The 25,595-nt window shown below is 37.4% G+C and overlaps 1 protein-coding gene across 2 annotated transcripts in view; it reads left to right on the top strand.

Annotated features, from left to right (window-relative positions):
- LOC114531884 (myosin-VIIa-like) overlaps positions 1–22,973 on the top strand; it is a 28,016-nt gene extending 5,043 nt beyond the window's left edge. For both annotated transcript variants that reach the window (XM_028553481.1, XM_028553482.1), the window contains exons 3-55: positions 70–147; positions 389–463; positions 710–894; positions 1,765–1,886; positions 1,972–2,114; positions 2,816–2,998; positions 3,197–3,281; positions 3,476–3,552; positions 4,203–4,388; positions 4,540–4,610; positions 4,923–5,001; positions 5,091–5,222; positions 5,511–5,652; positions 5,923–6,029; positions 6,411–6,548; positions 7,086–7,147; positions 7,304–7,484; positions 7,787–7,966; positions 8,457–8,675; positions 8,963–9,070; positions 9,696–9,839; positions 9,993–10,061; positions 10,345–10,416; positions 10,822–10,950; positions 11,137–11,214; positions 11,353–11,448; positions 11,519–11,599; positions 11,763–11,908; positions 12,236–12,353; positions 12,555–12,683; positions 12,968–13,141; positions 13,704–13,931; positions 14,251–14,421; positions 14,528–14,772; positions 15,259–15,431; positions 16,067–16,257; positions 16,468–16,674; positions 16,985–17,063; positions 17,256–17,347; positions 17,568–17,629; positions 17,868–17,927; positions 18,337–18,487; positions 18,595–18,648; positions 19,280–19,394; positions 19,730–19,816; positions 19,912–20,030; positions 20,315–20,433; positions 20,645–20,711; positions 21,020–21,136; positions 21,398–21,481; positions 21,797–21,916; positions 22,230–22,329; positions 22,664–22,973. In XM_028553481.1, coding sequence (XP_028409282.1) covers positions 70–147; positions 389–463; positions 710–894; positions 1,765–1,886; positions 1,972–2,114; positions 2,816–2,998; positions 3,197–3,281; positions 3,476–3,552; positions 4,203–4,388; positions 4,540–4,610; positions 4,923–5,001; positions 5,091–5,222; positions 5,511–5,652; positions 5,923–6,029; positions 6,411–6,548; positions 7,086–7,147; positions 7,304–7,484; positions 7,787–7,966; positions 8,457–8,675; positions 8,963–9,070; positions 9,696–9,839; positions 9,993–10,061; positions 10,345–10,416; positions 10,822–10,950; positions 11,137–11,214; positions 11,353–11,448; positions 11,519–11,599; positions 11,763–11,908; positions 12,236–12,353; positions 12,555–12,683; positions 12,968–13,141; positions 13,704–13,931; positions 14,251–14,421; positions 14,528–14,772; positions 15,259–15,431; positions 16,067–16,257; positions 16,468–16,674; positions 16,985–17,063; positions 17,256–17,347; positions 17,568–17,629; positions 17,868–17,927; positions 18,337–18,487; positions 18,595–18,648; positions 19,280–19,394; positions 19,730–19,816; positions 19,912–20,030; positions 20,315–20,433; positions 20,645–20,711; positions 21,020–21,136; positions 21,398–21,481; positions 21,797–21,916; positions 22,230–22,328 — 6,429 coding nt within the window. In that variant the 3' untranslated portion in view covers position 22,329; positions 22,664–22,973. The remainder of the gene's footprint in view (positions 1–69; positions 148–388; positions 464–709; positions 895–1,764; positions 1,887–1,971; positions 2,115–2,815; positions 2,999–3,196; positions 3,282–3,475; positions 3,553–4,202; positions 4,389–4,539; positions 4,611–4,922; positions 5,002–5,090; positions 5,223–5,510; positions 5,653–5,922; positions 6,030–6,410; positions 6,549–7,085; positions 7,148–7,303; positions 7,485–7,786; positions 7,967–8,456; positions 8,676–8,962; positions 9,071–9,695; positions 9,840–9,992; positions 10,062–10,344; positions 10,417–10,821; positions 10,951–11,136; positions 11,215–11,352; positions 11,449–11,518; positions 11,600–11,762; positions 11,909–12,235; positions 12,354–12,554; positions 12,684–12,967; positions 13,142–13,703; positions 13,932–14,250; positions 14,422–14,527; positions 14,773–15,258; positions 15,432–16,066; positions 16,258–16,467; positions 16,675–16,984; positions 17,064–17,255; positions 17,348–17,567; positions 17,630–17,867; positions 17,928–18,336; positions 18,488–18,594; positions 18,649–19,279; positions 19,395–19,729; positions 19,817–19,911; positions 20,031–20,314; positions 20,434–20,644; positions 20,712–21,019; positions 21,137–21,397; positions 21,482–21,796; positions 21,917–22,229; positions 22,330–22,663) is intronic.
- The last annotated feature ends 2,622 nt before the right edge of the window (positions 22,974–25,595 follow it).

The raw sequence follows: 25,595 nt of genomic DNA, 5'->3' as shown, positions 1-25,595 counted from the left end.
AGTGAAAGACGAATTTCACCCTTAATGCTCTTCTAGGGGATATTTAAAAAAACGTTTTTTTCTCTTTAGGAACATTGGTTGCACACAAGGGATGCTGGTACACTCAAGCGAATGCATCCATCCAGTGTGCAAGGAGTGGAAGACATGGTACCGTATGGTTTCCTATATTTTAACCTATGCTGCTCTTTAGTCATTATAGTCGTTTTTCCTTCCCGTCTTCTTCTTATCTTTGCGTTGCGCTACTGGAATTTCTTAAAACTATCAGAGGTGTTCGACACAATAAAACAGTGCATCTACCCCTATTAGAACGAGTAGATTTGCATCTCCATTTGATTGACGTCTTTTTTCGCTTAATTTATGATTGTTTTAATTTTTTTTCATCTTTTAGATTCAATTGGGTGATTTACACGAAGCTGGGATGTTACATAATCTCTTCATCAGATATTATAATCATAATATATATGTAAGTAAAACAATCAAAACTTTACCAATAACAATAGCAACAGATAATGACATTCATGCATAATTTAGCAGAATAATTAATTTTGGACATTCCTGTATGGAGGGTTAAATTTTGACGATGACATTCTAATCGGCAGTCATTGGCGAAATACTATGTGGGAGTATTGTGATTTTGTAACGCGTAGGATGACCAACTGACGCCCTTCCAGACGTACTGGAGATAATAAAAATATATTTATTTTTTCAGACATACACTGGGTCCATATTAATTGCGGTCAACCCATACCAACTTTATCCAATTTACGACGCGCAACATGTACAGAAATACAAAAATGAAAAGATCGGTGAACTTCCGCCGCATATATTCGCCATTGCAGACAACGCTTATCACATCATGACAAGAGAGAAACGAGACCAATGCATTCTCGTAAGGTAAGAGGCACGGTCCAAAGCCTAGCTTTTTGTTGTTAGTTCATCAGTCATTCTCCAAATAGAGACTTCCCGAATTTGTTCTCGGGCAATGAAAACCATCCCATACACAATAGATTTTATTGCCCGCCTCGTTTCCAAGCTATTGTTTTGGGTGCACTCAAGCAAATTCGGGAAGTGTCAATTGTATTACACATTCTAATGGCGCGAACGACTAATCACGATCATTCCAGAGCCTTTGTTTCCTCACCAGAGGAAATCGCAGTCGCGGAGAACGTGATTTTTTCCGTGTCCACCAATAGCCCCTCAACCTGTTTCCTCGACCTAATTCAGAAGACATTTTTCCACAACGTGGTTTCCAAGTGCTTTGGACAGTTTGGCAAAATATCCCCGAGAACGCTTAATTTGTAGGCCTTTTAGAATGCATTTTGTTAGAAATAAGTAGAAAGGAAAGTGCGTTTTTGTAAAGCTTATTTATATCATCATAATTTGGTTATCGCAAAATGCATTTGTGAGTTTCGGCGTCGGCTCCAGTTTCGCAGTTCACCAGATGTGATCTAATCTTGCAACGATTCTGCGTCTCGAGAATCCTAATCGCCGAGCGCGTATGGATGATTCTTTTAGTTAGTTCTCGCTAATTCAATTTACGGTATAGACCAAATATACTATTGCGATTTTTCCACTCTCGAGGAGCCGGTCTGTCGTTCATGCTATTTCAAAGTTCAAAAGCCAATAGGTCATCCACATCATTACGTAACATTTGCTGAAAATCGTTTTTCATTGGCATGCTAAGCCCTTTATTTTCATCGCAACGCATAATGTTTGGATTTGAAGTGGCTTTTTTAAGTTGGAGTTTTACAATTCCCATTTCAGTGGCGAGAGCGGTGCTGGTAAAACGGAGTCTACAAAATTGATCCTTCAATTTCTCGCTGCCATAAGTGGTCAACATTCGTGGATTGAACAACAAATTCTTGAAGCAAATCCAATTATGGAAGGTGGGAAATTCTTTTTAAATTTTGCTGCCTAGAGTACTCTAGCCACATGTTTCTAAGAACCTGAATAATAATTTCCCTTTTTTAGCATTTGGAAATGCAAAAACCGTCAGGAACGACAATTCAAGTCGATTTGGAAAATACATCGACGTGCATTTCAACAAAAGCGGAGTGATTGAGGGCGCAAAAATTGATCAATATTTGTTGGAGAAGTCCAGAATCGTTTACCAGGTACGAACTTTTGTATTCAAAAAGGAATATTTTATTTCTTTTTTACTAATTAATTAAGGTGTGATGGTGACAATATGTTAGTTGTTTCCTAATTTTATCAAAAAATCTGTTCAGCAATTTCTACAAAAAGACTGTAGCTATACTGTAGGCATAGCTGTACTATAGGCAGCCCCCAATTGACTATAACGAAAAAGATGGAAGCATGTATATTTTACCACAATGCATTGCAATCAAGCATAAATAACTAACAAAAGATGAGAAGAAAATCACCTAATGATATAAAACACAACGAAGAAAATAACCTTCTTTCTTATATCTGCCCTTCAAAAAACTTCCGTTCGCTTTTTAAACGATTTCTGACCGCAGCGCATTCTGGTAAAATGTACATCCGCGATCTTTTTCGTTATCGTCAATTAAGTTTCTAGTTCAACTTCGTTCCCAGGATTTTCATATAGTTATGGACCACCTTTTAGTTTCTTTAATAGTTTTTGCAACAATTTGTCTTCATGGTTTGTAAGATGATACCACACTTACCTGGACTGTATGCTTAATGGACCTGCTGCTTAGTTTGATCATTCTATTAAAAGTTCGAAAATGACAGAAAGATTACTGACACTATTTTTAATTAGCTTATTGTTCAGACAAATCAATTTTTCGTCACCTTATCTTTTAATTGAGCTCCTATTCCTCCCTTTTTGTAGATGGACAACGAGAGAAACTATCACATATTTTATCGAATGTTGGCTGGTATGAGAGATGATGAAAAGAAGTCATTGAAGCTAACACGTGCTGAAGACTACCACTACCTCACCCAGGGCGGGAGTACAACATGCCAAGGGATGGACGACGCCGAGGAATTCGCCATCATACGGGGTGCCATGAAGGTTTGTGACTTTCAAAGTTCCAGGTGATCTTGCGCTCACATTTTAGCCATTCAGCGCTCAGGAAGTTTGTTGAGAAAGAACCATTTAATCCCCATGCAGCTATACCTTTTCTCCAACATCACACTCGGAAGACTTCTGAAGTTTTTGTAAGGCGATAAAATGGAGCGAAACAGCAATAACCGCTGTATCATTTTTTAGGTGCTGCTTTTCACAGAAGACCACTGCTGGCAAATTTTCAAACTTCTAGCGGCTATTCTTCACATAGGAAATCTGGAATTGATACGTAAGTCTGATGATGATTATATGTACTTCGGTACATTAGGCTATAATTTAACAATTCGTACATTTCGTAACGAAACTGTGCAGTTTCTATATGATTTTATGGTTTATTGCCCTTAACCGAAGATGCATGTATATAAATTTTTATAAAGTTACGCGAATGCAAGATAAGTGTATGTCGATATGATAATTTTTCAGCTGCAATGGCTTCCAATCTGGATACAACGATGATTGAAGATCGCAATCTTCTGGCTACGATTGGACATTTACTGGAGGTTAGTTTTCCCGACTGCAAGAAGTTGTCTCTCGCCCGCAGGAGCAATAGGGGCAAAAGATGCTCTCCTAATTTCAATAATGATTGCATTGCAATTTGTATAATCACAGGTAGCCGGGTCCGTTAATGTTGTTTTAACTTATTATAATCAAAAATCTATATTGCAAAACCATATATGGAGTATCCCTTTCCTGTATTCAACTGCTGACATAGTATCGCAGGAACCGATTGCTTTTAACGCTGTAGTATTATGTAGTAGTATTTTATGACATGGGCACTTTAACACGTGTATACTCAGGGACTGCGAAGCGTTTTTCGTATTGCTGGGGCTCGGAACCGCGCGCCTGCTAGGATCGAGAGTCTCTGAAATGGCTACAAATGCCTCTCAATTTAAGGATTATTGGGAAATAGTAGATAAAGTTTCCAACATGTTTGGCCGCACTCATATACAAACATTAAATAATACAAACAGCCAAAGTTTGACTATGGCGCTGTAGTTGTTTGCTTCTCGCATGTCTTAAGCGGAGAGATTAAATTATGAGAGGAACCACGCTGTTTTATTGGTCAATTGGTCAAATGCTTGTCCTATGTAAACTTTCCAGCATGTTTGGCGCTTTATGTAGACAAGCCTTACATCCGTTGACTTTTTAGGTTCCCGTTGAAAGGCTGGTCCAGGCGCTGACAACAAGATCGACCCTGGCACGTGGCGAGCTCATTTACTCCCCGATCAGTGTTGAGCAAGCTGTTAATGTTCGAGATGCCCTTGTAAAGGGAATCTACGGGAGAGTTTTTATTTCAATTGTCGAAAAGATCAACACAGCCATTTATAATCCTTCCGTAAGTGACCTGTACTTACGAATCGATTCTTTCACTTTATAATGGAGACAGCAGCCTCACCGGATACCCCTTTAAGTTTCGCCCATGCAAATTAAATATAGGTATACATCATTTCAGTCAATTTCTAAACTACAGCTGTTTGCTTTTTTAGTCAAGTTCTGTTGGCAGATCGTCAATTGGAGTATTGGATATTTTCGGCTTCGAGAATTTTGGTAAAAACAGGCAAGTGCATACATGATCTTACAACTGAGCCTGCGACCATTGATGATCACTAATACGATTTTCATAATGGTAACATTTTCATAGGATTTAAAATAATAACTTTAGCGTGACAAAATACACTGTGAGAGTAAAACTCGACCAAGAATAGTGTTTCAGTTTTCAGTTCAAATATCTCAATGTCGCAGTAAAAGTACAATATATTTGGTGAATGTCGGACTAAAATATTCTTAGCTAGGGACTCCCGCCTCTTAAAACCCGCCTCCCAAGTTGCTTGTGTGTTAAGTTGAGTAAAATATTTTGCGTCTATTATAGCTTCGAACAGCTGTGCATCAATTACGCAAACGAAAACTTGCAGCAATTCTTTGTGAGACACATCTTTAAACTTGAACAGGTATGGCAGTATTAATTTACGTGGCTACAAGTGATTAGATAGAAGATAGGCTTCCGACCGTGCAAATTTCTGTTTTTTTTCTCTTACAGAATCATTACGATCAAGAGGGAATCAAGTGGCAGCATATTACCTTTGTCGATAATCAGGACATTTTGGACATGCTGGGCCAAAAACCGATGAACATCATTTCACTGATAGACGAAGAAAGTCGTTTTCCCAAGGTAGGAAACCGCTTTGTAGAGAATGTTAGAAAAACGTTGCAAGCCACAAAACAAAATCTTATTCTCTTATAAATTAAACTCAGGCTTCGCCTTCGTTGACCATTCTTATAGACAACTCGGACTCGTTGTCTAATTGTTAAATGGTCAATAATAAAAACAATGTCGAACAAACGATCTATAAGCAGTAGTTATACTGAATTTTCATAAGAAGATGTATCAAGATAATATGTTCATTTATTCCATTCTGTCCAGCACATTACGTTTCTCATGCGCATGCTCCTTCGTTAGGGAACGGACAAGACTATGCTGGACAAACTGGTACGTAACCATGGTAACACCAGGAACGGACATTTCGTTGCACCCGTTCGACAGACAGATACAAGATTTGGTATACATCACTTTGCAGGTTCAGTTTTATACGAGAGCACAGGTAACTATATCTGCATTTAGATCATTCAAAAAGAATACACAGTATATGTATAACTGTATAATATATCTTCATTGTGACAGTTGGTACCCAACGCATTATATTACTGTTAAAATTTCTGCATATTTTTTATTATTTATGGCATTTTCTCTTATTTCTTTTGGACGCAAATATCTAATGGGATTTTAGGCCGCAGGTTTAAAAATAATGGTTAATGAATTCATATAGATCGAGATTTATAGTATTTCTATATTACGTTTCTTTATTTTCTAGGTTTTCTCGACAAAAACCGCGACACGTTCAGCGCGGACTTGATAAATTTGATCTCCAACAGCAAGTGTGAATTTTTGTACAATCTCTTCTCTCGGGAAAAATCCATGGTGAGTGCACGTATGTCCATCTCAATGTGCTTCAAATTTGATTCAACAAAGGGCAACCATGCACAACTTGTCTTAAATTAGCTTGAGAAGAACTATCAACTGGTAGATGACCTTAACGATTTTAAAATGTTGGAGACTGCATACTCGGAATTTGGTACATAAGTTGTTCGCTGAGATGTCTAGTATAGCCTGGTGTGTCTGTTTTTCGTTTGTCGTAAACTCGGAGACTAATGCTCCCGGTAGTCTCAAATTTGTACAATGCTACTTCAATCTTCTTATTCTTCTACCTCCTTTAAACCAACTATCTGCGAAAGAATAAACGTAAACATGCACTAGATATTAATTCTTAATAAGTTTTGTTCCAATTTCGTATCTAAACAGGGCGACGAAACAAGAAAGAGATCCCCATCACTAGGCGCGCAGTTCAAGAAATCATTGGATGCCCTAATGAAAACACTTCAAGCATGTCATCCATTTTTTGTGCGGTGCATCAAACCGAACGAGTTGAAGAAACCATTGGTAAGCTATCATCATCACACTGAAAATTCTGAAGCTTTCACATGGTGCTACCTTCCTCATGACATGCATCAGTAAATATTTATTTTCATGAAAACAACCACTGTCACGTATCGCGCGCTTCAAAAGTAAACGTGATAAGGTTTGCATGGTCGTTTCGATTTCTGCAAGGGACCAAAATATTTTAGGGATATATCTTTTCATTATGAATACCTGTAACCTATAACCCCCGTATGAGTCACTTTAACCTAACCTGTATGCTAACTCCCATTTAAGTCGCCTTAATAATTCAGTCGGTAGATTTGGTGTAGAAAAATCTGCAGTGAATAAAAATTCTGTATCAACTCATCGGAGATACACAGCAACGATTTAAGAAGACTTGCGATGCAGAGAAGTCCCACACGGGGACGTGCTCAAACTAAAATGTACATGTATAGGACTTCTGCTTGACATTTAATTTTACGCACCACTTTTTTTAATGACAGTTATATAAGAACTGTGTAAATTGATCCGTTTTATAAATATGTATATTTTATTTAGATGTTCGACAGAGAATTGTGTTGCCGTCAACTGCGCTATTCTGGAATGATGGAAACCATCAGGTATTTTGAAATTTAGAACTGAAAAATTGTAAAATCTCCTTTTAAATGCATAGTTCACGTATTTTTGTGTTGCTGCGTATCTGTTTTACTACTACTTGGTGTGAATTACCGAGGCTGAGGTTTGTAATAACTTGTGGTTAATTTGTTTCTTCTCAGAATCCGTCGATTAGGTTACCCAATCCGCCACGAATTTGCGGAGTTTGTTGATCGGTATTATTTGCTGGTGAAAGGAATCAGAGCGAAGGAACCAAATCCCAAAGAAGCGACAAACGTGATTGCTAATCTGATATTGCCGAAAGAAGACTGGCAACTTGGAAAAACAAAAATATTCCTCAAGGTAGCGGCAGCTTGTGTTTAGTTCAACTTTAACTACTTGTTCGTATGATCATTGACAGAGGAATTGTAAAAATGAAATGATATGTTCCACATCTGTAATAAAATCATGAAATCACATGATTCATTTTGCCTGTCTTTGGACAAATTAATAGAACTTTGAATTACACATACGACGTATTCAGAAACATATGTCAAATTCAACAATAACAATTTCTAAATCGTTTGACCGGGAATGCTCACATACATGCCACACAAAGCATTCAATTCTGTATTTGGTTTGTAAAATGTCATTCTTATTAACAGGACGCTCATGATATCAAACTGGAAACGTACCGCGATACCGTCATGGCGAAACAAGTGATTATCATCCAGAAAGTCTTCCGTGGCTATTTCTACAGAAAGCGCTTCTTACAAATGAAATTCGCCTGCATTACATTGCAAAGAGCTTGGCGGGCCCGTCGGGAAAGAATACGCTTCCTAAGGGTATGGTTGTTTGTTTTCTGGCATTCGTGATGCGCAATGATAACACTATTTAAATCTTTTTTTGGTTGTGTCATTCAGAGAATATCCTTTTGCATAATTAAACCGCTTTAATGTTTCCCTGTACAAATTGTGCAGTATGTCTGAGAAAAAGTTTGCGCACGTCCAACCCGCGGGTATTTTGCGTCCAACTTGCCTCCAAGTTGCGTCGCTGCACGCGTGGCTCTGACTGCGTGCACGTTTCGTCCACTCCGCATCCACTCTGGGCACAGATTTCGAACAACTAGTCCCAGAGTAACAGTGGACAACGATGTAAAACGATGTGCGTGTCGACACAACTTAATTGGTTCCGACTTGATTGCGTGGATCTACTGTAACTGAAGTTTATTTTGGTTTTTTGGTAAAATTAGGCTATATCAGAATGGAGGTTAAACTGAGGGCAGCATAAAGAAAATCAGTGATATCAACAGTGTTTATGCGTGTTTTTTTCCAGCTCCGCCGCGGTATAGCCCGACTACAAGCAGCGTACAAAGCCCAACGTTTGGCACTTCAGTTCAACCTCCTCAGAGAAAGACTTGTCATGTTGCAAGGTTACTGTCGTGGTTATGTTACCAGAGTGAAGTTGCAACAGCGTCGTAAGGCTGTTGTGACGATTCAGGCTGGCTGGCGACGCGTTCTTGCAAGGAAGAAAGTACAGATGCTCCGTAGAGAGGTTTGTAAATCTTTAATTTTGAACGTATGCACGTTTCTCAAGACATACTTACCATACCTTCTCTAACCAAGCAAAAACGTTATAAACGATTTTGTGCTTCCATCTAGCACCCAAATCTTGCACGCATTTTATGATCTTTTATGCAAATTTTTGCTCTAAGCAACGTGAAATTTGATTATGTGAAGTATGCGTTGTAATTCTTCCGTAATATATAGAATCCAATATGGTAATACCTCTGTGCGACAACAGCACGGTTGACCTAAAAGTCTTCATATTTTTGCCCTTAGAGAAAACGAAGATTGGAAGCGGAAAGACTGGCCATTGAGGAAGAAATGCGTTTGGCCGCTCAAATGGGCCGCGGGGCAGCAAAACGAGAAGCAGAAAGACGCTTGCAGGTAGGAATCGACTTTTAGCGCTATAATTATACGGTACGTTTTTAACAGGAAAGCTGTTACGCACATGGACGCTGCAACAGGGGTCAGCAGGGGCAAATCCCCCTTGCTTTTACCAGCAGGGGTAAGCGGGGGGGGATGCCCTTTAAATTGAAGGACTGCATTCTGTATACATTTTAAGTAAAATGCAACAAACGAGTTTCAAAAACAGCACAATCGTTTGGCAAAAAACTCCCAGGCACCGAAATAATCTTGGAAAGAGAAAACGCGATGAAACAAAGCTGTTTCGGAGACATTTTCTGCGCCGCTACAGAAGTTTCCTTTCGCAAAAATCTGCCCCCTTTTACCCTCGCATTGTTTTGGCGTCCCTGACTATGCCATTCATCTTGATCGGCAACGTGCATGGTATTAACTACTCCGCTGGAACGCTATAGATATATGATTGGATAAACAAAGATGGCGACAATTGACGTATAAAAACTTGACACAAAAATACTATTACTTATATATGAAAAATCAAAATATTATTGCCCAAATTATAAATACATGAAACATTGCATGGAGATTGGAGACTTTCTGTGTGCACATTCACGTGGAAAAGTATATCTGCATTGTATTTGAATGTCAGGAACGACTACATGTTATTGAACAAAGCGAAAGCGATATGAACGTGCAAAGAGCCATTGAGGCGAAACGAAAGACAGAACAGGTCATGATACTAGAAGAATCAGCAAAACGACGAAGGGAGCAAGATGTGAATGATTCGACAATGGTATGTTTTACGTCTAAAATAATATTAATATTGTACTGGTACTTCATGGGAATGTCGTTGCATGTGAATTTTCCTTGCGGTAAGTTGCTGTGTAAATTTTGGCCATTTATAATATTCCCTTACTGACTTCAAAAATTCTATATTTTACAACAGATCGACGAAATGTTTGGTTATTTGGACGAGAATGATCCAAAAAGACGCGCGCCTCCGTCACATTTCCAGGTAACTTGTCAGTTGTCAACTTCGTCTATAAAGTTTTCAGGAAAATTTTTCTATGGATAGATCTATATTTGTGTTCATGTATTTGTACTGCAGTATATGTATGGAAGTCGAATTAAAATTTGTTACTTCCTGTTAAAGGACAAAGGAGTTTCATGGATATGGATATGGATATTCAGTTCAAAATTGAGACGAAATATACTCCTTCTATATAGACCAGCACTATTCCCGGAGGCTTTATAATTTTTTTGTATATATCAACGTAATAAACGGGGTTTTTTCATAGGACCTAGAGATCAATCAAGAGCCATCGATTGCCCCAGACTTTGTCAAAATGACAACTGCTGGCGAACGAGAGGTATGCATTAATATATACCACATCAATTATTTTCGCCTATACGACATAAGCTTGGTTTGGTTTTCTTGCAATTCAATTGATCGTGGTACCGAAGTAATAGATTTGATCCTACCTATAAATAAATCAGTACCTATACATGCATCTAACCGCGAAACGTATAGTTAGATAAACTGGCTAGCAATTTTTTGGTGGCTAACAATATAACCCAATTCTGTGATATAACTCTTGTAATATCATTGCTATGGTGTTTCAAAGTATTCGTTTATTGTTAAAAAAATAAATTCCGTATAATTTTTTCCAACCCTCATTCGTTTATACGGCATTCATAACGAGGAAGGATTTCTAGTGCACATTATGCTTATATTTTCGTCGCTGATGACAAATTTGTTGCTCATTGTCATTTAGGATGAAGATCTGTCCCAATATGTCTTCTCCAAGTTCGCTGCAACGTATTTTCAGTCTGCAACACATACCCACATCCGGCAAAACCTTCGTCAACCTTTGTTGCCTTTGACAAGCGAAGCTGATACGATGGTAAGCAATAACCCTTAGTTAATACTGAAAATTATATTCAAGTATTTTTATCAACGGTTTGCCTTGTTTTTTAAAGGCGTTAATATATCGTTTAGTAGTTGAGTAAAGCACTTCTATAAAGAAAAAAATGATCGGTTCTGGGAACAGCACCATTGAAATATCACTCTTTTTTACTGATATTTTCAGGCCGCCCTTGCTGTCTGGATCACCATTCTTCGTTTCATGAGCGATATGCCTGAACCTAAACAAAGCAGATACATGCAGGTCAGTATTTGCCGGGAAAGTAAAAGAAATTAGACATGGATCTTTTCCGGTTTTAAAATTATAGAACAAAATAAGTCGTAAAAACGTTCTGCTGTTGATCTAAACGAACCAACGGTTTAAACATTTTTTTATGTTTAGGAACCATCTGGCCCTGTCATGGCCAGAATTTACGATACATTCGGAAGAAAATTCGGAAGTCAGAGAGACGCTCCACCACCAATTTTAGATTTTGATGTAAGATCGTCTTTGAAGCAATAACATTCACCCTGAATATAAAAAAGCTAACAGTTATGTTTTGATCTAGGAAGAAAATTACCCAAAACGTGGAACTCTGCGGAAGAAGTTAGTTTCCCTGACCTTGAAGAGGAAGTCTAAGATTACAAAGGTATGCATGCACGTTCTATACAACACGAGAGAGGTGAACTTTCTATAACCAGGAGAAAACAATTTTTTTAAAATTTGTAATGAAGATTTTGATCCCTAAAGTCATCCTTCCGTCATCGGTGGTTCAATTTTTTAACTATACTATTTTTTTCAAATAAACACAGGATGTTACGACAATGCTTAGAGAGGGCAGCGATAGAGGTTATCTTCCTGAGTCATATGGTCCACTATCAGCCCACGATAAACCTACCACTAACTTGGAAAAGCTACACTTCATTATTGGTCATGGAATATTGAGACAAGAACTGAGGTAAGATCTTATAAACTTTACAGGCTCAAGAGATAATAATTCATTATTCTTGTTAAATTGCTCAGTCTGATGTTTTTGTAATATCCTGATAGTGATGATAGTCTCGATGGTTAGACATCCCTTTCTATTCTTAGATTTGTTAAGCTCCTTGAGCCACCTTAGAGTTCTCTTAATTTTTATTCACCCTTAACTCATCTAGTTGCCTAAACCGCCCTAAATCCACCTACGTCATCCAAAGAACGTTTTAAATTAATTTGAGAGCTATAAGTCACAAGTCATTTAGTGAAAAAACAACTCAGTTGAATTCATTTATACCTTTCTACCCAGGGACGAAATTTACTGCCAGATCTGCAAGCAACTTACTGATAATCCAAACAAGATAAGCCATGCCCGTGGCTGGATATTGTTGTCTTTATGTGTGGGATGCTTCTGTCCATCGGAGAAGGTTAGTTAACAGAGGCTAATTCATCACCTCAAATTTCATAGAAATTTGCGAATGAGTGTGGAGAACTCGATTTTCTTCCAAGGCAAACCAATCATTACATTTATGGTTATTTTACAGCTATTCAAATCAGCACTTGTGCATACATCGAATGCCTATATTATCGATTTCTCGTTTTTGAAACTTTCATGATGTATTGTTTAGCTGTACAATTACCTGAGGAATTTCATCCGAGAAGGTCCACCTGGTTATGCGCCATATTGCGAAGAACGTCTTCTACGAACGAAACAAAATGGAAGCAGACATCAACCGCCTAGTTGGCTTGAATTACGAGTATGTTTTTATTTCCATAAAAATTGTCTTAAAAATGTAAAAAGCGACATCCTAATGCAATCAAACTAAAGAAAATGACGATAGATTGCAAACAAATCCAGGGATAGATTGCAAAAAAAATCTAGGTAACCTTAAGTCTTAGTAAGAGGCAGAATAGGACAACCAGTATCGGGTATTTTGAATTTAACGACGATTTAATTACGAAAAATTTGATAAAGAGTTTTATAACTATTACTGGATCATGAATCCCACGGCGTCTCTGATGACAATTGAATTCATTTTAGGCAACGAAATCTAAGAAACCTTTGATCTTGCCGATCACTTTTATGGATGGAAACACAAAGACACTTTACGCAGACTCAGCAACGACTGCGAAAGAACTGTGTGCTCAACTGGCTGAGAAGGTCGGCATCACATCAACATTTGGATTTTCCATCTATATTGCCCTTTATGATAAGGTGAGTGCAAATAGCTTAGTAACCTTACCTGCATGGTTTGATTTGGCTTTAACCTGACAGTGGCTCACGTTGTCGAAATGTCATGCAGTCCCAGACTATCTAGGCTTCATTACACACATACTTCCATATTCAAACTATTTCCAATAACTGAAAATTGTTATCAATCAGCCCTCGAGAAACAGATCCTCTTACCTGTTTTTCTGCCTTCTCAGACACCTTGATTGGATACACAAATTTGTTTAGCGAATCAGAATGCATATAAAAATGTAAACAAACTTGTTGATTGGTCAAAAAACCAAATTCATCTTCGTTGATCCAGTCGAATTCAATTCCCGATTCCCTCTGAATATCGTATCGTTCTTTTATCATAAAATTAATGCCTTAACGATTTCTTCTCTTAGCGCACTTGCGAGCCTTATTTTAGCTTTTTACCTTTGCGGGGTCAATTAAACTTGATGTAACATCATCGCGTTTGTCGTCCTTACAAAACAGTCTTATCCATTCGTTGATTCTATGAAACGTTATACATGGTTCAGTATTTTCTGTTAATGCTATTCTACAGGTATCAAGCTTAGGAAGCAGCAACGACCATGTCATGGACGCCATTTCCCAGTGTGAACAATACGCGAAGGAATTGGGTCAACATGAAAGGGACGCGCCTTGGAGGCTGTTCTACCGCAAGGAAATATTCTCGCCCTGGCATGATCCACGTGATGACAAGATCTCAACGAGTCTAATTTATCAGCAAATTGTCAGAGGCTCAAAGTTTGGAGAATATCGTTATTCAAGTGTAAGTAGATGTTTTTTTGCCCGTGGTTAAGACGCGAAGATTGGATCTACCCTCACATGAATCTATTTAGGGACACCGGAATGATGCAAAAGAAAGGGTGGTGGAATAACTAGGAATCAGGGGGTGGGAGGGAGGATATGTGATTTTATCGTACTATGAATTCGGTTTCAAAATAAAGCCATATATTCAAGTGAATCTAATTAAACGCCTGTATCAAACGGCTCATTCACTCTCGTTGAATGTGGCAAATTTTACAGCCAGCAGTTTATTTGAAACTTTCCCGCAGATATTTTTTGCTGATTTTTGTCTTCTCTTTCAGGAAGAAGAGCTTGCAGATGTAGCTGCTCTGCAATACTATGTTGAATATGGTCACGATATGTCCAGGGATCGTCTTATGGAACTGCTCGGGTCTTACATTCCAGATGTATACTTAGAGACTGCGAAAGGACCGGATAAATGGGCTCGCCTCATCGAGGGCGCTTTCAAACGAGTACGTTGCTATCATGACATCTGTTTAGCATATATTAAAACATAACCTTTGGTGGATGAAATGCAGAAAACGTGAAATGATGGCTAACTGGATTCCTTTTTTCTAGAATAAATTCGTCAAAGAAAATGCAGATCCCATGCACATAAAAAACCATATTGTTGAAGCAGCCAGGCTTCGCTGGCCGTTGTTGTTCTCAAGATTCTACGAAGCATATCAGTTTGCTGGACCGTCTCTGGGACGGCAGGATGTAATCATTGCAGTTAACTGGACTGGTGTGTACGTTGTGGACGACCGTGAGCACGTGTTACTCGAGTTACAGTTTCCTGAAATTACTGGCGTCTCCAGCAGCAAGTAAGGTGTTTCATCAATAAAAAAAATAAAATTTCGTGCATTGAAGTTAGCAACCCTTCTGGTTCATGTAACATTGCGACGGTTTGTGAAGGTTTTGTCATTGATTGTAGGTAATCGTGATTCACAATCGATTTACAATCAAAAGCTGCAGTGTTTAACATGGTAGTTTTCATTGGAGACAACTGGATGATATTTTTGAACCAACGATTTTGCTACTTGCGTGTAATATTTCACCAATAAAATAGTGATTGTTTTTATTTGATGTGAGCACAAATATATGAGTATATTGCCTACTCTACCCGCTCAATTATCGGGTCTAATTTAGATGAATCAAATTATTTCTTTTTTCCATCCCAGATATAGTAAGGTTATTCCAGGTTGAACACATTTTCTCGAACCATCGTCGTGTTTATACATAATCTTCTAGTACCTTTTGATCCAACTATAGCAAGTTGGGTCTCAATATTGTTTTTCAATTTTATACAGCTCTATTGACAAAAGCGGCAGTCTGAGTTTCACGATATCCACACTCCGAGGTGACGACTTCACTTTTACTTCCCCAACATCTGAAGATATCAAAGAGTTGATCACTTTCTTCCTTGACGGATTACGGGCAAGATCAAAATATGTCGTCGCACTTATGGACTACGACAGCCCAGGTAAAGATTACCTTAACGATCATCACAGCCCGTAAAACATTTCAAACAGGTCACTGACTGCTGTTTTCAGTCAATTCACCTCAAAAGATAATAGAGATTCTGAAATTGAAAAGTGGGAAGAACTTGTTGTGATAGTCACAACGTTTGTCATAGCCAAACACAATAAATTATAAAGTGATTGAATGAAGAAACGTATAGCGCATTAAATTCTGGAATTCTTTATTGGTCTTATTTTTACATGAAATCGTTTCGAAACTGAGGAAGAAGTTCCTTTAAATCCTTAACAATTATCAGTTAATAGCCTTTAGAGAAAAATTCCTAAATCAAGTACGATCACTTTATAGGAACATGAAATATGCTCCGAAAAACAATTTCTTGTAAACGTTAGATATGAGTTATATTAAACAACCAACATAAAGTCGAAATATCACCAAAGATTGTTGTCTTGTTTTATATATACCATATCTTCACTTGATGATGTATTCGGAGAATGTTTCTTTCAGTTGCCTGCTGCATGGCAAAGATTTTTATAGGACTTATATCGTGAAGCTGAGTTGGCCACAGTTTTAATAGCCTCTTGTAGGGCTAACCTGATTTGCCCTGTTGATCCTGTTATTTTAATATTTTGTCGATAGGAGAGAACACAAGTTTCCTGTCGTTCAAGAAAAATGATCTGATTATTTTGCAAGAAAGCGAAAATGGCGAATCAATCACAAACTCTGGATGGTGTAACGGATTATGCGAGAGAACTGGTTTATCCGGCGACCTGCCTGCAGAATGCGTGTACGTTTTGCCAATCACGAGCAAGCCAACTATAGATATTTTGGTAAGAAAAGCAATGTATGGAATATCATAATGTTTTCACAACCTCGTACAAAGGGACTTTCGTAGGTGTCACATTAATAGTAAATGCCTTAGGCAAATGATGTAAACATGAAACCTTACAAACTAAAGGATGCTACTGTCGGCTACAATATCTTTGTCAAATAAATTCTTCCATATGATTTTCTAATTTTTTACCCAAATATAATTGCAGGCACAGTTCGAAAGGCAATCGAAAGAAGGGGCTGAGAAGATCATCGCCTCTGCACATTCCGCATTACACCTTGATGACCTTGAAATACCCGAAAGACCCCACACATTGGAGGAATATTCCAGGGATCACTTTGTGCCACCAGCTGCAAGAACCATCGGAAGAAGTGGTTTAAGAAAAGACAGAAACACAATATGGGCATTTCAGAAGGTAAATCATTTATATACACTTTGTCGCCCTTCATTCAATTTTTTTTTCAGTATCATTAAGAAGGTCATTGCAGTCCGCGGTGTCTTCTGACTTTTTGATTCAATTCCTGGTTATCTTAAGCAAGCACGACTCAACAAAAACATCTAATAACATATGGAAGCAAAGGAATTTTATTTTTACTGCTGTAAAGCAAACAGTTGTACAGAATATAACTGAATTGTTGCTACATGCTAGAATTTACAGTAGAATTATCTTTGAAAAGGCGATGATGCAAAAAAGTGTTTCAACTGCATTCTTTATTCATTTATAGGAACCAATCAAGCAGCCATTGCTTCAAAGACTTATAGGAAAAGAAGATTTATCCTATAAAGCAACACAGACATTCTTAGATATCCTTTACCTTTTGAGATTTACATTTCACGCTTATATTCCACTTTAAACGAAACAATAGGGGCAGATAGCGAATCTTCTAAGTCAATTTCATGATGTTTCCGACAAAAAATCAACCTATTTTTTAATGTTAATTCATAAGAGCAACATATACGCGAGTTGTACATTATTTTTACTTTAACATTTGTCACGTATTCTTAAATACATGGGTGACTACCCATCCAAGAGGTCAAGAAGTTCAACCGAGCTGTCTGATGAAATTTTCGAACCTCCATTGAATTCTGTAAGTGCACTGCAGGCGCTTCGGAAAACCGCATAAATTACAAGGCCATTTCGAAGACTTTTTTGTACTTGTTAGACTGAATATAATAATTCCATTGCAGGAAAGAGCCGTTAGTACATAGTATTTATGTTGATCTAACTTTTTCAATGAATATTTATTGAATACATCGCTGTATGTATTTGACGCATATAGAGTTTCGAATTCACGTTTTTTCTTATAGGAAGCTATGAGGGATGAGGTGTACTGTCAAATAATCAAGCAGTTGACTGGAAATAAAATTAAGTAAGTCCGTTGTGCTCCTTTGCATTTCTTGTTTACAAGGGCAACATTGACGAAGCGCTGCCTTGCATCTTCATCAGTGCAAATAACTTCTAAACAATTCACGCTTCACAAGCCAAACATTTTAAGAATAATAGGGATGTACTCAACATCAAGATACGATAAATTTTCCACGCTCAATAGTTGATCGTTACATTTGATGTCTGAATCCCTGCAAACGTCTCCTTCCCTGTTTTCATAGAACAAGCGAAACGTACGGCTGGGAATTGATGTGGTTGTGCACTGGGCTGTTTGCTTGTAGGTATGTATAAGTAATTCTCTGTGATTGCATCTGAGAATTGTTTTTTTTCTTAGTAGAGGTAAAAGCGATAAAGCAATACTAGGCGGTGTGGGGAAGATTTGCAATGGATCTCAGGTCCTTCTGTTAGAATAGATGTGGGTGAACAAAATTGGGGTTTTTCTGAAGAAGTACATTTTGGCTTTTTTATATGTCCATGGAAAATATATCAATTTAGGCTATGACAAAATTCCTTTGATCATAGTACACCTTGTTCAAAATAGTATAATTCAGTATAGTCCGATGTACTTCAAATCTTCATTCTAAAGCATAGTCGACATGTTTTTTCATGTATAATTTCCATATTCTTACTTTGTCCCGAAGTTCTCTACCCCTACCTAAAATCATCATCTTGATATTACTTTTTGAACAGTAATCAACTACTTAAAGATGTAAGCTTGTTCCTGCAATCATGGATGAGAACACAGCCGTATGCCAAGGAATGCATCTTGCGCTTGCAAAAGACAATGAGAGTTGGTCAGAGAAAGTATCCACCGCATAATGTCGAAGTTGGTGCTATACAGGTGAATACAAAATATAATTTAATTTCACTCCAAAGAGACTCGCATGCATGTACGGTCATTAAAGGTTCCGATGAAAAAATTATTCATAGACAACTTAAAATTTGCAGCACGGTACAACACAGATTTACCACAAGGTCTATTTCCCGGACGACAATCATAAGGTTGGTATGCCTAAAGTTTTATGGCAGGGCTCCTCAAGTATCACCATACGTGAGCTATTCTACAAAACACTAAAGCCAGCCGTCCGATTGTTCTAATAGTGAATGGTGATTTCCGGTACATAGTAATTTCAACTATTGTAAAGAGAGAAAAGAACGGCAAAATTAACGTCTATTCCTTTCAACAAAATGAACAATAACAATGAAGTTTTAAATATGTGGATATTAATTATGATTAATGGGAATTTCAGTTATAGCAAGTTTGAACAAACGACTATACTGGTAAATATAATTCCCAGAAAAACATTCTATAAAGAAATTACCGTTGTTAAAATAAAGATAATGATGATAAGAACACGCTAAGCAAGCATTTACCCCTGAACGATATTTGAAAGAACTAACAACTATGTGTGTATGATTATTTCCAATTAAGTCCTCAAAAGGAAAGAATATATTCATGATTACCATTTAGTAGGGTCCTAAATCTTCCAGATACATCGCAGCGTGTAAAGTGCACCTTTTTTCCTTCAAATTGTTAGTCATAGGAGACCATGCACGTTTGAGATGTTTGGTAACATAGAAAAAACATTATAAAGAACCCTTGATTACCTATATAACATACTTTCTGTTCCAGGCATTTGAAATCGACTCTGGAACCAAGGCGAAAGACCTGTGCACGTTCATTTCCCAGAGATTGGATCTAAAATCCTCTGACGGCTTCAGCCTTTTTGTAAAAATATCGGATAAAGGTAACTATATTGATCTATAGTTACAGACATTGCGATACTTTAATGCTGAATTAAGTGATCATACTGACTTTGTACATGCAATAAAATTATTTGGATGAAGGTGACCACTTGAGAAAACACTTGAATGAACTTATATTTGTCTGACATGTTATGGCAAAATATACGTCAGTTAATTTCGCCTGTATTCCAAATGCTCACTCACATTCTCACATTCAAACTCACTTCATTTACAGTGTTTTCACCTTTCCAATGATTCAAAAAGGAACTTTCTTATTGATCAGTGGCAACAAAATTTATATCTCACACTCAATTCGTTTTTTTCTTCTTAATTACAGTAATTAGCGTTCCTGAAGGTGACTTCTTCTTCGATTTTGTACGACATTTGATGGAATGGCTTAAAAAGACGAGGGCGACTTCTACAAGTATGACTCGAGGCCTAAATTTTTTCTTGCGCGTCAATCGATAGCGCGAATGCGTTTAAAATGTGCGGGTGTTAATGAGTATTCTATCTTTCCAGATTTCAAGGTAGACGCAAATTCCAGCATCAGTTACCAAGTGTTCTTTATGAAGAAACTTTGGAGTAACACCATTCCTGGAAAAGATCCAGCAGCCGACTGCATTTTCCATTATCACCAGGTGAATTTAAGAGGAGTACATATGCTTCATTTCCTACATAGGTTTCCATGTAGGAATATGAATGAATAGGCGGGATTTAGTGAGAATTCTTATCGTGATAATCACTCCACTATTCTTTGCTTTTGCTCCTTTGCTTACAAAGTGCAGTCGTTCAGGCAAAACGTAAATTTTTTCTCCGCAAAAGCAATCATCTCGATAGCTTCTAGTGAGGGAGAAAAGTATGTGTAAAAACATCGCTAGACTATGGTAAATGTTTAAGACACATAGTATTTTCCTCTCTTTAGGAACTTCCAAAATACTTGCGTGGTTACCACAAGTGTACTGTTGAAGACGCTTTTCAACTGGCAGCTCTTATCTACAGAGTGAAATTCGGTGACGATAAATCACAATTTCCCAATATTAAGTAAGTCTATGTTCAATTTTTCCCCATAATGCATGCCGAGGTTTGTAATTCCGTGAGTAGATGTACTCTCCAGTACATATTAGTGTTGCTTAGCTATAATAATGTAAGTATGCTTTTCCGTGCATTTTCTAGTGCATATTAGAATTGATTAACTATGTAATCATCTAAATATACCAATGATGAGTTCAAATCAACATTTATATACTTCTAGCAAAATGATGCGTGAGTTAGTTCCATATGATATTCAAAACCAGCGAAGCCCAGATGACTGGAGAAGGGTTAGTTTTTTCAGATTTTATATCACTTCACTTTGAAACCTGAATGAAATGAGAGTTTCAGCATGTGGGACCTGAACAAGAGGAATAACAGAGTGTAAAACACATCTTGAGGCAGCATAACTTAACTTTTTATTGAGCTTCTGAGCACGTGTTTTAGTCTCAGCTACATACCTTACATCTGGTTTGATCTAGGCTTAAAACATGGTCATAATTCATGATCATAACTCATGGTCATAATAATGATGTGCTCATCGAATTGTTGCTCCGAACAATTCGATGACCAGCATTTATTTCTCCATTGCATTCAGGGTATTGTAGCTGCGTTTAACAAACATGCCGGGAAAACCAGGAATGATGCTAAGGTTTCGTTCCTGAAGATAGTCTATCGTTGGCCAACGTTTGGATCTGCCTTCTTTGAAGTCAAGGTATGTATGATAATTTTTATAATGGCAGCATTAAAAAAACATTTGAATAAGTGATTTTAATGATGGTCAACATGAAATTTTGCTGCCATCATGCAGCACAGGGGTGAAATTATGACACGAAACACAAAGCCAAACAAGGAGTAAAGAACTATCTCCCTCCGACTACCGAGTCTCGATTTCAGGTTGACCTCCCTCGAATCTGTGCCGTTACACAAAATTAACCCAAGAATTAAATGAACTGTATATGTTTATTTTCTGTAGCAAACCACTGAGCCACATTTCCCAGAGCAATTGATTATTGCGATAAACAAGAATGGCGTGAGTTTGATTAACAAGCAAACCAAGGTATAATAACCATGTATAATAACCTTTATATGGTTGGTTTTCCTGTCATGATGGACATTTAACTAATACACTCGATTTTCTGATAATATTTTAATGTGAAAATTATATGAGAATGATTCAACCAGGCCGATGACGTATAGTTATTATGCTTTTTTAACCTAAGAAAGCTAGTTGCACTTGAGGGAGGAGGGCCCAGTTGACTTCAAAAGACAAAAGTCACTATAAACTTCACATCGCTTGTACATTATGTTCATATGTTGAAGGTTGTCCAATATAAAATTGTTCTCCAAGTAACATGAATTTACCTTTACACAGGACATTCTTGAGACATATCCCTTCACCAAGATCTCAAACTGGAGCAGTGGTAATACCTATTATCACATGACAATTGGTAACCTTATGAAAGGAAGCAAGTTCCTGTGCGAAACATCTCTGGTGAGTATACATGCAATTATGTAAACACTAGGACTCGTTTGGTGCTAACGGATCGTTTGCATCAAGAATTTACATGTGAAACAATGATTCAACCTCACTAACTTCCACCATGAGGTGATTATAACGTTTTTGAAATTCGCTTTAATGAGTGCAAGTTGGTCTTTGCAATACAGACGTACGAGGTCAATGCCTGACCAGGTCTAGTTGATCATTTTCAACTATTTTCCACACGACCGAATGAAAAAAAGTGGATTTGTATTGAGCACAAAATGAGATAATCTTCACAATACGTTCCTTCCTCCTCTTCCAAAAGGGTTACAAAATGGATGACCTTCTAACCTCGTACATATCGATGATGTTAACCAATATTAACAAAGGAAAACGTGGTACAATTCAAGGCGAAAGACTTTAAGGTTCGTGTTTGGCGTACGTCCAGCATTTCCTGCGTTTTACACTATTAATACATAAATTTCTCGTTCAGGATTGTCTCATGCTATCATATACTCAGATTGCGTGTTTCACTGTAGTTATTATGTGATACGTATTTCTAAAACTAGCCCGCCTTCTTTATCAATTAGCTTCTCTGTCGTTTTATTGCTTTTTAAGCATCGTCACTTTCAACGGTTTAAGACATAATTATCCTGTGATGACACTATCAAGTCTTCGTACAACCGGCGCAAGTTGTCCATCTCAACTGTCATTCTTCGTTGTTTCCACGTGACCTTACAATATTCTGTTTATTTTTAGTCGCCCGAGCACCACAAAGAAACAATCTCGATGTTCAAGTGGAAATTAAAATCAGTAAAACGCGAAGTTCTGCATCACATTCTCTTAGCTTGCGTATTTTTTCTTTGTAATCCACACATGCAAATATAATTACAGATTTCTTTTTTTCGATAGTTGTAGCTGACAATTTATGAAATAATTTTTCTATTTCCGGTACTAATTATTATGAATAGTTATTAATTATACTACCATTAAGAATAAATTAATTAGGTAATAAGGTGAATCAATAATGATAAAATATTAAAATTTCGCATGCATTTTTTAAAATTTTTGTACATTCGTAATTTGCATAATAAATGTTCAATTGATATTTAAAATTGCTTCCTATATATTTTCATTTAAGTATGCCTTATTTATTTTTTTTTCAAAAAATATAGAATTAATATTTATATAAAATGACAAATTGTTGAATTCTCGTCACCAATAACTGACACATCTTAACTATAGTCAACTAGTCAAATACATTATTTAAAAAAGCAAGAAAAACACGGCCGAAACAACGGGTTAGCTACATATGACTGCGTTTAGTTACGTTTTTCCAACTCTTCCCTATACTCATTTTATCACGGCTAATATTATCGTAAAATATACTCATATTAATCATCTTAAAACTTGTCAAGAAAAAGTTGTCATTTTTCGCTTACACATGCATGAGCCAGTAAAACTTGGCAAGGAAAACTTGTCAACGAAAACTTGTTCGTCCGATACACATGCACCAGCAAGTGAACTGGTCAAAAAAACTTGTCAAGGAAAACTTGCCCGTCTGTACGGGCTTTAGATCGAACGAAATTTTTTGCCTATAGTTTTCTCTCCATTGTGAGAACGTGACCCTAGCGGATTCCGTTGACCATGCAGTCACAGTTGAAAAGAGAATTGAGTGAAAATCTTCGTTTGATCGAAAAATTCAGCCTAGTGGAAAACCTTCCTGAAGCCGGTTTTCCATTAGCCGGAATTTTTTGATGGAACGAAATTTTTCGTCTGATATTCTTTTCAATTGTGTAAGTTCAACCGCAGCGGATTCCCTTCACCGGTCACAATTGAAAAGAAAATCTAGCGAGAGATTTCGCTCGATTGAAAAATTCCGCCTAGTGGAAAACCGGCTCTATAAATCTCCTTTTATAGAAAAGCAAAATTTCTTTGGCAAATATTCTCTGATGAATCGAAAAAAATTAGCATTTGATCTTTTGTTCAAATGCATTCGCCGAGACAAGTTTAACACATATTTTCCATTCGGGCAAAAGATATGTTTGCCGGCCACATGAAGAAAATTCACCAGGTTGGAGTAACTATAGAATACCCCGCGACATGTAAGTGTTGTTTTCCTGTGACTACCTGGCAAAATACATGCAAACATCTATTCCTTATTCCTATACCAACACGACTACATCGCTACATGGCCAAGTAGCTATATGGCTACATGGCTAAGTGGCTACATGGCTACGTGGCTACATGCATGGCTACATGGCTACATGGCTACATGGCTACATGGCTACATGGCTACATGGCTACATGGCTACATGGCTACATGGCTACATGGCTACATGGCTACACGGCTACATAGCTACATAGCTACATGGCTACGTGGCTACATGGCTACATGGCTACATAGCTACATGGCTACATGGCTACGTGGCTACGTGCCTACGTGCCTAATGGCTACTTGTTTTGTAGCAATACCGTTTTACAAAATAATGCCGACATGACCTCGAGTTGTATCACAGCAGGGGCCGGTTGTATCAAGCCCGTTTAGCTTAAACGGCAGATAAGTCAAAATTAAATAACACCCTTACATTTCTCTCGAATGAGTCAACTTGAATTTTATGCAATGAGTATGTAGTTGTATAAACAGCATCTTTGTAATAAGGTCAAAAACATTTAGTTTAAATTACTTGTATAAAACCATAGACTTTCGCTTTATTTTGAACTTAACCATCGTTTAAGCTAAATGGGCTTGATACAACCAGGCCCATGCAGACAAATTAAGACTTAAATAGATAAATACGCCGCGAATAAATTCCTTGTTCAAAGTTGTTGTTTCGTGCAATTGAACGAAAATTTTCGCCTAATTTTCTGCTCAATAGTTAGAATTCGACCATATAGCGGATTTGCCTGACCGGTCATACTCAAGCGAAAATTTCGTTCAAAAAATTCACCCTGGTGGAAAACTGTCCTAAAAGCAATCACTTTCGGAACAAAGGACTGCACTCAATATATCGGCACGCTACGATAGAAATGCATGGTGTATCCGCGTCCATTTTGATCGGTGCCTTGAACCCCATTAAAATTATGGAAACGAGACTAAGATTCTGGCAATTACCCTGAGTGGAAGTGACAACAAAACCTGCATGGTTTTTTTGCCATTTAATTTTTGCCGGAATTTTTGGCAAATTTGAGAACAATTTCAAATTAATTTCGCCTAATGAATTTGAGCCTAATTAAAGTTGTGAATTCTCCACTCCCTCGCTATCAAGTAGTTTTCCATCCATATGAATTCTTGAGTAAACTGGAAATAGCTATATTACTATGCTTACTTTGAGGAAAAATTCGGGGGTGCGTTAAATTCTGCTTTCAAAAGCATATTACTGCACCTATGTAGATAGCATGCACGTCCGATGTTCCATGCACTGCTGCATCATTGTATATAGGTGTTGTGTTAGGTGCGAAAACTTGCTCATGTGTACTCAACCCCCGCATCACGCAGAAGAAAGTTAAGCACGAACTGTCTTAATTGTCAAAAGTATATGATTGAAAGGTCTGCAGTATATTTATATAATAATGTCAAATATTGACAATGTTGAAAAACATTCAAAACTTCTTCAACACCCAAGTTTCTAACCCATGCACTGACTAACGTTCGCAAACAATTGTTGATGCAAACAATGATTAAAAGAAA

Source organism: Dendronephthya gigantea, unplaced genomic scaffold (genome assembly GCF_004324835.1).
Source record: "Dendronephthya gigantea isolate DGI-Jeju-01 unplaced genomic scaffold, DenGig_1.0 000076F, whole genome shotgun sequence".
Lineage (NCBI taxonomy): Eukaryota > Metazoa > Cnidaria > Anthozoa > Malacalcyonacea > Nephtheidae > Dendronephthya > Dendronephthya gigantea.
Note: the sequence above shows the minus strand (reverse complement) of the source record. Positions and strands in the feature narration are given on the sequence as shown.